Source organism: Phyllopteryx taeniolatus, chromosome 18, assembly GCF_024500385.1.
Source record: "Phyllopteryx taeniolatus isolate TA_2022b chromosome 18, UOR_Ptae_1.2, whole genome shotgun sequence".
In the NCBI taxonomy this organism is placed as follows: domain Eukaryota; kingdom Metazoa; phylum Chordata; class Actinopteri; order Syngnathiformes; family Syngnathidae; genus Phyllopteryx; species Phyllopteryx taeniolatus.
Genome location: NC_084519.1, coordinates 3,522,924 through 3,538,800, shown reverse-complemented (window position 1 = coordinate 3,538,800; position 15,877 = coordinate 3,522,924). Strand labels below are relative to the sequence as shown.

General features: G+C 40.4%; 1 protein-coding gene across 1 annotated transcript; it reads left to right on the top strand.

Moving 5' to 3' along the window:
- The first annotated feature begins 6,092 nt into the window (after positions 1-6,092).
- On the top strand, positions 6,093-15,450 carry tlr5a (toll-like receptor 5a). Its single transcript, XM_061754653.1, has 4 exons — positions 6,093-6,291; positions 7,770-10,050; positions 12,411-12,499; positions 13,761-15,450. The coding sequence occupies exons 1-4, from the start codon at positions 6,223-6,225 to the stop codon at positions 14,007-14,009; spliced, it is 2,688 nt and encodes an 895-aa protein (XP_061610637.1). The 5' UTR covers positions 6,093-6,222; the 3' UTR covers positions 14,010-15,450.
- The last annotated feature ends 427 nt before the right edge of the window (positions 15,451-15,877 follow it).

Sequence of the window (15,877 nt, the reverse complement as noted above, 5' to 3'; positions counted from 1 at the left end):
AAGTCCCGCTTTAAACGCCTGGACTTTTCATTTATGCAGATTCTCTCAGCCAGACTTCTGACACACCCACCATGCATTAACAGTGAATGAATGTAGGGCCACCAAAGAGGTGTGATTCATTGACAACAGAGGCCATCTGGAAATCATGAAACATGGGAGTTTTCCTAAGGCTTGTGAATGTCATTGAAATCCATGACAAATACAAAGCACACTGTAAATTGAAAAAAGCCTTAAAGTAAGCCGTCCTGATCTGTTTCCTGGAAACAAATTTTGATCGATCGATGTCAAAGGGATAGAATTTCCTTAGTTTCTAAATCTTAGCTCTACAGAAACCAGGGAGCAATTTGAGCGGAGCATTTGTACTTCAGTCCATTGGTTGTGAGTTTTCAATGTGTTCAGTTATAAATATGATAAAACTTCGGTTCTAATCCATCCATCCATCCATCCATTTTCTGTACCGCTTCTCCTCACTAGGGTCGCGGGTGTGCTGGATCCTATCCCAGCTATCTTCGGGCAAGAGGCGGGTTACACCCTGAACTGGTCGCCAGCCGATCGCAGGGTTTGTGTTTCCATCGCACTAATTAGTTCAGGGTAGTTTAAGCAAATGAGGCTGATGTTGCTCATTACTGACACCTACTGGATTTTAAAAATGCTAGTTATTCAATGTCTTCTTTTATATCTCAATCTAACTTCCAAATATTTTTTATACCTTTAAAACCTTACCCTTTATCCAAGTAATTGAGAACTGATTCTCATTTGCAACGCCAACCTGGCTGCAGACAGTCTTTGAGGTAGGGAGTTTTATTATATACAGGGACATTTGAATATATTTATTCTTTTGATTGAGATGACATTCCTAAATAAATTGTGCAACAGAAGCTTGTAGATGAGTATAGGTGTGATTTATAGGCTGGAAAATGTAATAGGGACATGAGCCTGAAGGCTTACACGCCTGGGCGTTTGCCCAGGCTGCTCCTTGCTCCTTTTTTTTCCCGGTGGGGACACAGGGGAAACTCAAGCTACCAGGGTAGCTAGGGAAGTTCCTGAAAAGGTTCCTGTGGTGGGAAAGCCCCCATAGACACAAATTACTAAACGTACAACTCACCATCATGTTGAACGTAGTTGTTGTACTTAGTGGGGGCCAGAGGTGGGTAGAGTAGCCAAATATTGTTCTCAAGTAAGAGTACTGTTAGTTTAGAATAATGTGACTCAAGTCCAAGTAAATAGTAGCTTGAGTAGGAGTAAGAATTACTCAATTAAAAAACTGCTCAAGTAGCGAGTAACTCTTACCTTCTGATTTATTTTTTAAATCAGAGCATGAACCTCAAATAAAATAAAAATAACTAAATAAAATATGAATGTGCAAATTCAGATATTGGTGAAAAATCACTTCACTAAATCACTAAAACAAAATCTTTATTTAAAAGATTTTTGTAAAATAACAAATTAAGGCAAATTTAGCTCCAAGAAATGCTCTTATATTATTGTTTCCACTTGTTAAACAGCACAATAAAAACATTTGTTTGGCCATTGACAAAACTACTCTGCATGTTAAAGCTGTAGTTTTTCGTAGTCTGTAATGTAAACACAAGTCGCGTGCGGCTCTCACGACTCACTTTGAATGGCGCACGAAGACAAATAGAAGATTTTGTGTGCGGACATGTGACTTTTTTGTGTCATTTGATTGGTGAACTTGAGTCAAATATCACCGTGGTAATATTAGCACGGTGGATTGGAGCAACAGCGCCGGATGCGGAAGTCGAAAACAAAAGTTTAAAAATAGATCGCCCACGCAATTATTGATAAATGAAAGTAGCAAGCGTCATGTCGATTATTGTAATGGAGTAAAAGGATGTAATGGAGTTTCTTCTTAACATAAATACTTGAGTAAAAGTAAAAAAAAAAAAAAAAAAAAAAAAAAAAAGCTTCACTAAAACTACTCTGAAAAGTACAAATTATCCAAAATGTTACTTGAGTAAATGTAACGGAATAAATGTAGCGCGTTTTTGTGCTTCTCTTAAATGAGCCGGTCCCAACTTGGGTTAATTGGTTTTCTTTCAAAAACTCCAAAGGCTTGTCTTTTAATCCCTGAAAAAATTTGCCAGCCTATTTAGATAACATACAGATGGCTGTTTTCAAATATGGGGAGTATTGTATAAGTAAGTAAGTTGTCAGGAAAAATAAAGGAAACTCAAGGAAACTAGTTAACAAAAATCTATTCTCCCTTTGAAGAGAGACTCAACGAAAACATATTTTACATATTGAGTTGATCAAAGGCGGCATGGTGGACGACTGGCTAGAGCGTCAGGCTCACAGTTCTGAGGACCCGGGTTCAATCCCCGGCCCCGCCTGTGTGGAGTTTGCATGTTCTCCCCGTGCCTGCGTGGGATTTCTCCGGGCACTCCGGTTTCCTCCCACGTCCCAAAAACATACATGAATTGGAGACTCTAAATTGCCCGTAGGCATGACTGTGAGTGCGAATGGTTGTTTGTTCCTATGTGCCCTGCAATTGGCTGGCAACCAGTTCAGGGTGTACCCCGCCTCCTGCCCGATGACAGCTGGGATAGGCTCCAGCACGCCCGCGACCCTAGTGAGGAGAAGCGGGTCATGACATTTATTGGCAGAGAATATTGCCAATAGCTGACTTTTTTTCACCGTTTGTATACAATGCTCACAACTGCTAAGAGCAATTCTGCTTCAAATATGATTCCGACCGGCTGGCATTAAAAGACAAGACTTTGAAAATGTTTTTTTTCGTGATGCCAACGTCACGCCCTGGCTCTTCTAGATAAGTACTTCTTTTGATCTGTTGTCGTCATGAATCGTCAAAGTGTACTGTATTTTGTTTCATTCTTTCCACTTTTGCCTAGACCAAAAAAAAAAAAAAAGAATCATGCATGCTTTCCTGCTCTGCTTGTTTCCATACACTAAATACACAAGTGGAGGACCGGGGTTCAATCCCCAGGCCCCGCCTGTGTGGAGTTTGCATGTTCTCCCCGTGCTTGCGTGGGTTTTCTCTGGGCACTCCTGTTTCCTCCCACATCCCCAAAACGTGCATGGTAGGCTAATTGACAACTCTAAATTGCCCGTAGGTGTGACTGTGAGTGGGAATTGTTGTTTGTTTGTATGTGCCTTGCGACGGGCTGGCAACCAGTTCAGGGTGTACCCCGCCTCCTGCCCGATGACAGCTGGGATAGGCTCCAGCACGCCCGCGACCCTAGTGAGGAGAAGCGGCTCAGAAAATGGATGGATAAACACACAAGTCACTCAAAACTCTTCTTGCGCACTACAAATAACCACCACACACCATATTATCCCCTTGTCACTGTTTGTTTTTTATGTTCAGTGTTTTTTCGTTACCCTTCTATGTACCCTGGCTTTGCTGTCCTTAAATATAGCATCTCTATCACCCACTCTAAATAACATTTATCAACACAATACAAAAAAATCTCCCGAAAACTGTCAAAAAAGTTTTTGACATTGAGGACTTGCACGCTGCCAGAACTAAGACAAGGGCGTGCAAAATCCGCTCTGACCCTCCGCACCCCGGTCACCAGCTCTTCCAGCTCCTTCCCTCAGGTAGGCGCTACCGATCAATGCAAACTAGAACTAGTAGACATTCCAACAGCTTCTTCCCTCTTGCGATCAACTTCTTAAACACCTAACCTACAATTCCATTACAACAAGCTGGCAATTTTTTGACTTGAGTTCGTTGTCACATTTCTGTGGGGCCAATTATGTATTACTCGTGCACTCACTGTAGTTGTCTCGCCATGCTGCACTATTTGCATATACTGGCCACTCATGCCAGAGTAGCATCTGCCCCATTTGCACACTGATTGAGGAGTATCTGTAACATTTGCACAACCAACATTGTCCCAGATGATCGCACTACTCGTCACTTTAAACCGCATACACTCCTTGAAGTCTCAGCGCCCCTTGCACAATGGTCATTGCACCGGACTATTGCAATACCTTGCACAATGGTCATTGCACCGGACTATTGCAATATTAGTCATTCGAACTGCTCTAAGTGCTAGAGGACTCTGCATCTTTTTGCACAATTGTTTTTTGTCAATGTCTTCATGTCTCCAAAGTGTTCTGTAAATTCACTGTCTGTTGTACTAGAGCGGCTCCAACTACCGGAGACAAATTCCTTGTGGGTTTTGGACATACTTGGCAAATAAAGATGATTCTGATTCTGATGATTCTGATACTGAAGAGAAACAAGAGCAGGTCTCCCGCTATTACAACAACTGCATTTATTGTACTGGCTCAAGCACATGAGGTATACATTCAACAATTTGTTATTATTTGTTTCCATGCCATCCATCCATCCATTTTCTGAGCTGCTTCTCCTCACTAGGGTCGCGGGCGTCCTGGAGCCTATTCCAGCTGTCATCGGGCCTGAACTTGTTGCCAGCAGGGCACATACAAACAAACAACCATTCGCACTCACAGTCACACCTATGGGCAATTTCCAATTAATGCATGTTTTTGGGATGTGGGAGGAAACGGGAGTGCCCGGAGAAAACCCACACAGGCACGGGGAGAACATGCAACCTTCACACAGGCGGGGCCGGGGATTGAACCCGGGTCCTCAGAACTGTGAGGCTGACGCTCTAACCAGTCGGCTACCGTGCCACCTGTTTCCATGCCATTTTCTCAAAATATGTCTAAGTGTAAAGGTTGGGCAATGCTGTTCTATCCTTTTTTTTTTTTTTTTTTTTAACCTTACTGGCACTTACTCAACAGTGTTCCTAATATTGTAGCCAGGCTATTATACTTGTGATTGTTTTGAATGGTGAGGAAATGGTAGCATGTGAAGGGGCCGCCTTGTGTCCTCTTTTTTTTTCCAGACGTGTGCAGTCGGAAATTGCAAAATGTGTGTTTTGAGAGATTACACAATGAACGGAAGCCCCTCCGGTTTTTCAAACTAAAACGCACCTCTCTAAAAGCAACTCACCTCACGGGTGTCTGCCGAACAGTTTGCACACATTCAGAGGTAATAAACCTGGATGCCTTTCATTTCAAATGAAAATACCCACAAAAGATGAAATCCATGAAGTAGTGACCACTTTTTGGGGGGATTATTTATACATATTTTAAAGCTCTATGAACCTGCCCAGACTGTTATTAATTGTCCCCACACTCCTATTAACCTCTAACATACTCTTATAAACACTTTCTATATCGTCTTAAACACCTTTTAAACTCTTAAAAATACAGTAATGCACAGTATTACTGTACACTATGTATGTTGTATTCTTTGTAATATGTGATTTTACTCATTTTTGATTTGTGTTTTTACTGTTTTGTTTTAGGCTAGGAAGAGTTTATATTACCACAAAAAACAAACAAACAAACAAAAAAAACAGCATACACTCAAAATCCTGCAATATGGCAAATTATGTTTGATATGATTATGAAAAATGTAATTGCAAAAGTATTTCACTAGTGTATGTAAAAGTGTTTCACTTGTTTGAGTGGGGGGGGGGGGGGGAATCGTGTATGAGTGCATTTCACTAGTACTGTATATCTATAAGTGTTTCACTTGTGTATTTGAACATTGTAAAATTTTGTGAAGAAGAATGAATTTCATTTTCAAAATTAATATCTCTCAAACAGTGTCAATCAAAATTGAGCATTATTATTTTGGTCGAGAGACTATTTGATACAGCTCATTTATTGGATCTCATAAATGTTATAAGCGATTATAATGTTATTAGTGTGAATAAAGATATTAAATACTATTTTGATGGGAAAGAGAAGCACAACAAATGTAACAGAAGACCTTTTGTAAAAGTGAGTAAATCTAAGCATGGTCAATGACTGATTAGATTTGCTTGTCTCATTAGATCAAATGTGATAAGACGGTGCAATGAACCATGCTATGTTGACATAGAGAGCTGAGGCATACAGTAATTGTGTGGTAGCAGCTAGAACAAGAGTAATTACAGTGAGGACCGTCATTCGTTTTCAGTTAAATACAAACACAACTGTTTAAATGAAGTTTTACCAGAGGAGTCAGTATATGTACATGGGTGTCTTTTATGAGTGTGGCAAGCTGCACCAGTGAGCTATTAACCAACTTAAAAGCAAACAGTCTTACACAATTTCCTCCTCTCTTAAGTACTTTGCACATGCACTGCGCTCACTGGTAGCTGCTTTACCACAAAGCATCCCGAAAAGGTCACTTTCATTGTGTGCCCCACCAGGATAATGAACTGCAAAAAGTGCAACATGTGGACTATGGCTCTTCAGCTGCTCTTCATTGGTGTAAATGTGCAGGTAGGTGTCACACCCTAATAAGATCAATGCCAATTGTGGTTTTTAGGTTTGGAAATTTGTGAATAGTTTGTGTTATGTTTGCTATAGTTATAGCATTCTATTATTTGTAATCATTTTTTTATGAATGATGATGAAATATTACGTAGATTTTTTCTTTTTTTCATTTCAATTACATTCTGTATCTTATTTCTAGTGATTTTATCTTATTATTCCTTTTCACATTTTAAATTTCTGCTCATTCTTTTTTCTTGTGACTGGGGGAAAAGAAAAAAGTTTGTATTTAAATTAATTTCATTTTCAAAAACCAATTTATTTTTGTTTGTGGATTAAATTGAAGATAGTCTTTTTAATTTTTAGTTTTTGTGGCTTGTATTTTAAACAGCACACCTGTTTTTGTGATTCAGAGGTTTGTGACAGAGCTTCAGGGTTGGGTGGAGATGTGCGAGAAAGTGTATTTGCGGTGTTGAATATAACGGCTGTGAAACAATCTTGAAATAACATATAATACTGTAATTAACTCACCTCTCCCTCTTTTCATTCGCTCCACCACCACTAACATAACGTCCAGTATGATAGCTGCTAACTAACAGAGCAAGTCTGTGCCCCCATACTGTATATGTGGCAGGACTTGATATTAACACCCACCAACCCACCAAATGCGGGTGAATTTCAGCAGTGGCGGGTTTCACCGCCAATTCGGCAGGTTGTAGTTCAATCGGTAAACAAATAAAAGCACATCTGCCTCACAGTTCTGAGGACTCGAGTTCAAATTCCGGCCTCGCCTGTGTGGAGTTTTCATGTTCTCCCCGTGCCTGCGTAGGTTTTCTCCTGGTACTCCGGTTTCCTCCCAAATCCCAAAAACATGCATGGTAGATTGATTGTAAGACTCCAAATTGCCCAAAAGTGTGAATCTGACTGCGAATGGTTGTTTGTTTCTATGTGCCCTGCGGTTGGCTGGCGACCAGTTTTTCGACTGGGAAACATTTCTTTCATCAGTCCCCATTGTATTAACAATTATCATGAATATTTAATATTTTTGCAATGTGGATGTAGGTAATCTCAGACAGCCTTACTTTGATTAAAGCAACCTTGTTATCAAACATTTACCGCAAAATGTATTTTATCTGAACATTCATGACATCGTCGTCAAATTTTTTCTTTTTTTACAATGGACATATTAAAAACAAAATAAATAAAATCTTCCAAAAACCTATTGATGGCCCGCGCCATGCTTGTAGCCCTGGTACAAGATTCCAAATTTCCCCCAGGAAATGTATTTGTTGATTCATGGATCAGACACCTGTTTGTGCGCAGCAATTTGAACATTGAACAGTTGGATTTGTGCATTCAAAAGTTTTACGGTCAAATTAACTTCACCTGTAAAATTCGGGTTGGGTCGCCACTTTAGGAACGGAACTCCACTTAAAACAAAGTATTCAATGTTAAAAAAAGAAAAACGTTTTGTTTTCTTTCTACAGATTGTCACATCTTGTAAAATATATGGCCTTGTAGCAGCTTGCCACGGACAAAGTCTTCAGTGGGTACCTTCTCTGCCTCCAAACATCACCCACCTCTACTTGGAGAGGAACAGAATTCCTGAGATTAACAAAACGTCACTCCAAAATCTGGAGCAGCTGCTCGAGTTGGATCTTGGGAAGCAGTTTGTGCCGCTCATGATAAGGAACGACGCCTTCCTCAGGCAGACTCAGTTGGTTCGCTTGGTTCTGGGCGACAATATTGGCCTTCAACTGGAGCCGCAAGCATTTGCAGGGATGATCAGTTTAAAGCACCTCTTCATGGACCACTGCTCCTTGACAGACTCCATATTGGCACACAACTACCTCGAGCAACTATTGTCCTTAGAAGAGCTTAATCTTTTTGGTAATTTACTACAAAGACTAAAACCTGGACTTTTCTTTAAAAACCTTTCAAAGTTGAAACAGATAAACCTCATGTTAAATAAGATTGAACAACTATGTGAAGAAGATCTCATTGGTTTCAGGGGGAAGTATTTCACACACTTCAATTTAGACTCCAATCACTTGTACAAAATGGCCACTCTCGACTTCGATTGGGAAAGATGTGGAAACCCTTTTCGAGGAATGGCCTTCAATATCCTTGATTTATCAACCAATGGGTTCAATGTGACCACAACCAAACTGTTTCTCAAAGCAATGCGGGCTACTCCAATCGATCATCTCATATTCCACGGACACTTGGGGAAAGGTTTCTCACATGACAACCTACCAGATCCAGACAGGCACACATTTGAAGGTCTTGCGAACAGCACATTAAGGATTTTTGATGTGTCTAAAAACAGAATATTTGCCTTGCAGAGAGCTGTTTTCAGTCCTCTGCGCAATGTGATAATAATTGATGTCTCGCAAAACAAAATCAACCAAATTAACGGCCAGGCCTTTAGTGGTATGCAGGGAAATTTAAGATTGCTCAACTTGTCATTTAACATTCTAGGAGAAGTATATTCACACACATTTAGCAGTCTGACAGAACTTTGGGTTTTGGATTTGTCTTTTAATAACATTGGTGTGCTGGGTGATCAAGCTTTTGAACGTCTTCCTAAACTACAAGAGTTATATATGACAGGAAACTCCTTGCGGATTTTGGGTAATCCCGCATCATTGCCCAACCTAAAATTTCTCCTTCTAGGTGACAATCGTTTAGTTGATTTATACAATATAGGTAAACTAAGCATCAACCCTATTCATGTGGACGTGACAAATAACCGATTAACAAACCTTGAGGATGTTTATCTCATTTTAACCAACTTAAAGCAGCTTCAGAAATTATTTTTCGGTGGTAATTTTATTAAGTGGTGCACACTCGGTCAGAATATCTCAATTCCTCTTAATCACAGTTTACAAGTGCTGGATCTTCATGATAGCTCCCTGCAGTTGATTTGGGCTAAGGGGACATGCCTTGATGTGTTTAATCACCTCGACAATCTGGTCGGTCTAAATTTAAGCTTAAACTCCCTCGTGAGTCTCCCACACGGCATTTTCCACGGTCTCAGCTCTATCGTTGTTATTGACCTGTCATCCAATGCCCTGACCTATCTGCAGCCAAATGTTTTTCCCAACAGCCTTAGGAACCTTGACCTTTCCAACAACTTCTTAGCCAATCCAGATCCCATGACCTTTAATTCCCTCCTGCTCCTCAGCCTTTCGGGAAATCGCTTTCACTGTGATTGCCATCTCGAGAGCTTCCTGAAGTGGATGAATGTGACCAACGTAACCTTCTACAGTCCAGTTGAGGATTATCGATGCGAATTTCCGGCTGTTTACTATGACCTTCCGCTGCTCAACTATTCCCGGATCATTGAACCGTGTGAGGTTGATGATGAGCTGGCGGTCCAAGACCTTAAGTTTGTGCTGTTCATCTTCTCTGCCCTCCTCATCTTCACCGTCACACTCTGTGGGATCGCTTACGCTCGTCTCCGTGGATGCATTTACATTACTTACAAAAAATTTGTCGGTAGAGTTCTCGAGGGTCCCAAAGCCCCGCCTTGTTTGGAGGACGACCAGTATGACGCCTACCTGTGTTTCAGCAACATGGACTACAGGTGGGTGGAGGCTGCTTTACTGAAGAAGCTGGACAACAAGTTCTCTGAAGAGAACATCCTACACTGTTGCTTCGAAGCCAGAGACTTCCTGCCCGGTGAGGACCACCTTTCCAATATCAGAGATGCCATCTGGGGGAGCAAAAAGACTGTGTGTGTTGTCTCCAAGGAGTTCCTTAAAGGTACAATTTTATTGATATATTACTGAGCCCTTCAAACTAGTATTTCCGTAATCACTGGAAAGATTATCGATAAATTGATTAATTTTATATACTGTGTATATTTTACACAAATCAACCCAATTCACAGAAAATCCTTCCATCCATCCATCCATTTTTTATACTGCTTATTATCCTCATTAAGGTCACTGGTGAGCTGGAGCCAATTCTAGCTGATTTTGGGCAAGAGGCGGGATACACTGTGGACTTGCCAACCAACCGCAGTAACTTCTTCTTTTCCTTTCGGCTTGTCCCGTTAGGGGTCGCCACAGCGCGTCATCCTTTAACCAACCGCAGTAACTAAAATGAACTAATTGATATACTGCCCATCTCTACTGTAAACTGCCAGTGGAGGTTTTATTTATTTAAAGGTAGAGTTTGCAGTTTTCAAACTGTTAGCAAGAGTTGAATGTAGCTCTCCCTACAATCCCCGCCCCGTCGTGTCTATGTCCAAAGAATCTCCCCCAGCTCACTAAACTTGGGGGGAAAAAAGATCCAAGAAGGGACCAGTGAGTTGCTTTGGCCTGGCCACTTCAGTGCGTACCTCACTCGGCTGTAAACGCGCCAGGAACCCGCTGGAATTGGCCTGGAGGAAGGGACCAGTGCATTCTGCTTATCTGGCCACATCAGAGTGCACCTCAGACGACCACAAGCATGCAACGTTACTGTACACAGCACACCAAGAGTATTGCCAAACACAAAATGTTACCGGTTTTATGTTGCATTTTTCTGGAATTTACAGTCAATTAAAAATATGAGATGTGATCAACTTACCTGACGACCTGGTGAGAACGTTGACGTGACTTAAATGATGGTTTTCCAGGCTCAGTCATATGCAGTTGTTTGTGTTTTGGACATTACCAATATATACATTTACCCTTGATTTGAATTAGAGAGCTGTCCAATTCCTTCGTTTCAACTTTTGTCGCTAACTGGAGTTAAATAATCTTGATTTATTTATTTTTAAATAATAGTGTCTTTTGGACGAGGCTGCTGTGTCCCCTAGCAAGGCTGTGTGTGCATGTGCAAATGATTGACAGACGATTCGGTCACACCTTCCATCGCTACAAATCTCTGGTTGGCTATTCTTGTCGCGCCCAGCTGTAAAATAATCATCAAAATTAAATTAGAGCCATTACATGTGGCCAGAGCAGGTTAATTTTTCAAAAGATCATTGCATTTCAAAAGATCATTGCAGTCATCATTGTTTTTCAAAACTGCTAACGCTCTCTTTAAGAAAAGATGAGGCGCCAACCAGGTGCACCACTAGGGATTTCGGGCTCCCAGAAGCAAAATAGCATTTTGGACCACTTCAATCACTTCAATACCGCAAATTGAAAATTCTATTTATTAAACCCGTGCCAGTCATGGGCCCTCAGAATCATCGTCACATTTTCCCCTTTATGGTGCCAACCACTTACTCGGGGTACAGATTTAATATAACTTAATAATTGGGTGTAATATGAAACCAATTACCCGCTTCCAATCCAAGTATGAAAAGGCCCGATACCTCGAAAAGATCATCCTGGTTGAACATGTGGTGGCGTTGTATGTAAAGAATTTTTCAGCTCTTTTTTCTTCTGATCAGCTCAGAAAACATTTGAGAACACCAGTCGTGCTGTCCGGCATGTTGCGGCACAATGTGGTACTACACTAAAGGCGCGCAAATCTAAATTCAGACTTGCCTGTATACCGTAAAAACCCATATACAGTAAGATTGCTCCAGTACGATATAGCGCCGCCTGGAAGATGAACTGCAATATACAGTCCTGTAGCAAAGGTTCACTGTATAGCATTTAATGAGTGGCCTCATCCCAAGCATCTACAGTAAATTCCATAGGTGTGAGTCTAGGGCAGTGATTCCCAAGCAGTGTGCCGTGAGCACTTTTCAGGTATGCTGTGGGAAATGATCACATTTTACTTAATTGCTCCCAAAAATATTTACAAGAAATAATGGATCTTTGTTCATCTATTGATCCATTTATCTATTTATAATAATGGATATATTTATTAGTTTCACAGCTTTCAGGGGCGGTTTGAACGAATAAAACTGCACAAAATAGCGAGAAATTTGAAATACACGTGCCGCGGTGTCACCGGTGATCCCCGTGGTTTGGAGGCATAGTGACGGACAGCGCAAATAAATGCTCTTGTTTTAGATAGCAGGAAGTAAATACAGTAATTCATGTATCCACTTTTTGTGACATTTTTGTTTGTTGGTGTGCCGTGAGATTTTTCAGTCGTTTACACCAGTGGCAGTGTGTATTTCTCTCGCTATGGAAATAAAATGTTTCCACAACTAATTCTCTTGTCCCCCTTTTCAGATGGCTGGTGCTTGGAGGCATTCACCTTGGCTCAGGGCCGCATGCTGAATGAGCTCAAAAATGTTCTGATCATGTTGGTGGTCGGGAAGGTCAGCGCTTCTTCACGAAGATTCTCTGTTTACGCTTTGTACTGTGTGCCTGTTCGCCTTGTGCCATCGCGTGTCAAAATTGGGCCATTTAGAGTGTGTCAGAAACAATTTGAGGAGGGAAAAGAATCAAAGAAAATAAAAAAGGCAAAATGTAAATGCAAAGAATAAAGCACTATAAATGCAGAATGGTTTGGCTCATGAGGCGCAAACGGAATAATTGTGCGCAACGGGCTGGCTCCCATGCAAAGTTATGGTCCAGTCATAAAACAACAATAAGTCGGAGGCGCAGTTAGGCGTTAATTATAGGAAGAACAAGGTCTGGTGTCCAACTTTGTCTGTGTCAAGGTTGCCCTGATTACCATTAGACATTCATCATCATGGACATTCATTACTGGTGCTCAGCGATGAAACCTCTGAGCTTGACATGTCAAATGACTTGTCTCGTTCATATACAAATAACTTTTGGAATCTTGAATGATTCAACAGGCGAACAAAGGGGTTAAATATGATGTCGGTCCACCCTTTACCACGAAAACAGCTTCAATTCTTCTGAAAAGGCTTTCCACAAGGTTTAGGAGTATGTATGCAGGGAATGTTTGACGACTCTTCCAGAAGCGTATTATTAGTGAAGTCACACAGTGATGTTGGACGAGAACACCTGGATCTCAGTCTGGTTGAGGTCAGGACTCTGTGCAGGCCAGTTAAGTTTATCCACACCAAAGTCTCATCCATCTTTATGGAGCTTGCTTTGTGCACTGGTGAGCAAGGCAGCTGAGCGAACACCTTTGGCAATATTGTGTATTCATATTATTTTTCTCATCACATATTTCTTTTCTTCACACTACTTGTGGAGGCTGCCAAAGAAAAGGTAAACCTATGACCATAGTACTGCTGTACTTGAGGTCCTTTGAGGTACAAAGGTTTTGCATCGTACTGTATGCTAACATCTTGCGTGAATATATGCGGACCAGTGGTTCATGTCAAAACGTTTAGTGTGACATATTTTTCTATAAAATGTTGGTCAAATTATGACTAGTACGACCTCAGTGGAGTTCGACTTTATAACTCTGACTTTTCATTCGAACTCTGAAAAAACTGAAGGTCAAGCAGGCTCTCAAGAGCTAAGGGTCTTCCATTAAAAAAAAAAAAAAAAAAAAAAACTGCTGTGGTATCAACAGAAAACATGACAAGGTAAATATTTGAATAAAACACAAAGATGCACCGAGATAATTTGCTATAATCTGCTGTGACCCAACTAAAGGTTGCTCACTACCAGCTGATGAAGTACAACGCAGTTCGAGCGTTCGTCCAGAGGAGAGAGTACCTCATCTGGCCAGAGGACCCTCAGGATCTGGAGTGGTTTTATGAGCGCCTCGTCTCTCAGATACTCAAAGACACTGAGGTGAAGAAGTTGGACGAGGACGCGCCAAAGCCTTACATTCCACCTGAAAACGACATCCAGCTTGAGGACATGCAAGCACAGAAGTGTCTTGTCAACAAGGACGTCTGAATGGAAAAAGCACACCTGCTTTGGGGAAGTGGTGACAGCCTCTTTATTAAAACATTAACAGTAAGAAAACAGGTGGTACAGAAAGGCAGGGTTCATTTTTGTTTTGTTTTTGTCTTTATAGCAACTGAAATACAAATTTGAAAAAGCTAATGTTAAAGAAACTTAAAGGTAGTCCCGGTCAAGTCTCGACTGTGCACAGTACTACTACTCTGAGGACACCTGATCCCGTCTGATCTTGGAAAGGCCCGTAACAGTTTGGGTCCACAAATAGGGGGCTGGCGGGCCGGATGCGGCCCAGGGGTTGCCTATAGAGTAGCCGTCCTACTTTATGAAGCAGGAGTACTCTATAGGTGAGTAGTAGTATGGCCGTAAGCCACACTTCACTTCGCACAACCCGCAGTTGGCCAGTCCATTCGTTGTGGATGTGAGGCTATGAAGTGGGAATTGAAGAATGTTTATGGTTGGGTTGGCACGTGTAGATCGTGACTTGTCTCCATGCCAACGATACATAGACAGCCTGTAGAAAAGGCCTCAAAGTCATTCATCATTAGGGGAATAAAATGATCATTGACTGTATTGTATCTAATTTCGGTTCCTTTAGGGTTTCTAACTTTTGCATTCATTTGCATATTTGTCTTTGGAGCGGTCGCATTCACGTGACGTCACGGTGGCTGGAACCAGAGGGTACGACTCAGTCTGTACTGTGGATCCCCGATGATACATTTGGTTTGGCTGTGTGCGGGAATCACAACCTGAGTAGCGACACACAAGTATACTTCAAGTGCCTTCAGCATTAGCCATTACTTGTCGAAGCGGGATGCATCCTCAGTGTTTTACGTGACGTTAATGACTGAAAGCTACCATGTATGGATCCTTATGTCAGCTATTCCTCTACCAGAAGTGGTCTGCTTTGTTTTTCAGGATAAGAGCAAAAGAAGTGTGCTATTTTAGCTATGTAAATGTTGCTAACTTAACAGCGTTTTTTGATATGTTGCAAGTGTACTCATTTGATTATTATTTATCCAATGTTACTTACCAATCTATATTTGGTATATTTCCTTCCTTCTTGTGGTTCTTTGTATTTATATTTAAAATGAAACATTTTCTTAACCCCTTCCTGATATATGTTTTCAATTCATGACAGGGCTTAAGATCTGTTTTGATTTTCATTTTTTAAAAATGATTTTATTATAGTTCCTATTTTTGATCTGCTTTGAATATTACAGTATTATTGAATGTGGCCTGACTGATAATAAATCTCTGGCCTTTCATATTTTGTATTCGAGTACCCATAGCGTGCAGTTTTTTTATTTTTATTTTTTTTTAGTTCATGTTTTTGTTCCTCTATGGACTGTTCATTTTCATATTTTGGAATAAAATGACTGTTATACAAAACATTTTGCGATACAATTTCAATACTATCCAAGCAAAATGATTGCACAATATTTTAAGAAGAATAGGTGCGATAACAATATATATATATATATATATATATATATATATATAATATATATATGTAATGTATATATATATATAATGTATATATATATATATATATATATATATTTTTTTTTTTTGCTTCAGTACACACCAGAAAAGAAATACTTTCATAATTAACGCAAATTAACTCATTAATTTTAATCCTATTTCATATTTTAAAAAATTTTTAAAAAAAAGAATTACATTCCAAATCAGTGCATTCCTGTACTATTTTGTAAATGCCTACTGAACGGGAATGAGAACAGGCTCTATGATTGGATGAGTTTGTGATTAAAAAATATTTTGACTAGGCTTGATAATGTCCAACTGTTCTCGCTGATACAGTTGTTTGACCAATTTCTTTTAAGTAGGAATTATTTTAATGGTCT

Coding starts and splice junctions, on each gene's coding strand:
- tlr5a (XM_061754653.1), top strand. CDS start 6,223: ATGAACTGCAAAAAGTGCAACATGTGGACTATGGCTCTTCAGCTGCTC. Junction 6,292..7,769: donor TCATTGGTGTAAATGTGCAG/GTAGGTGTCACA, acceptor TTCTTTCTACAG/ATTGTCACATCTTGTAAAAT. Junction 10,051..12,410: donor CTCCAAGGAGTTCCTTAAAG/GTACAATTTTAT, acceptor CCCCCTTTTCAG/ATGGCTGGTGCTTGGAGGCA.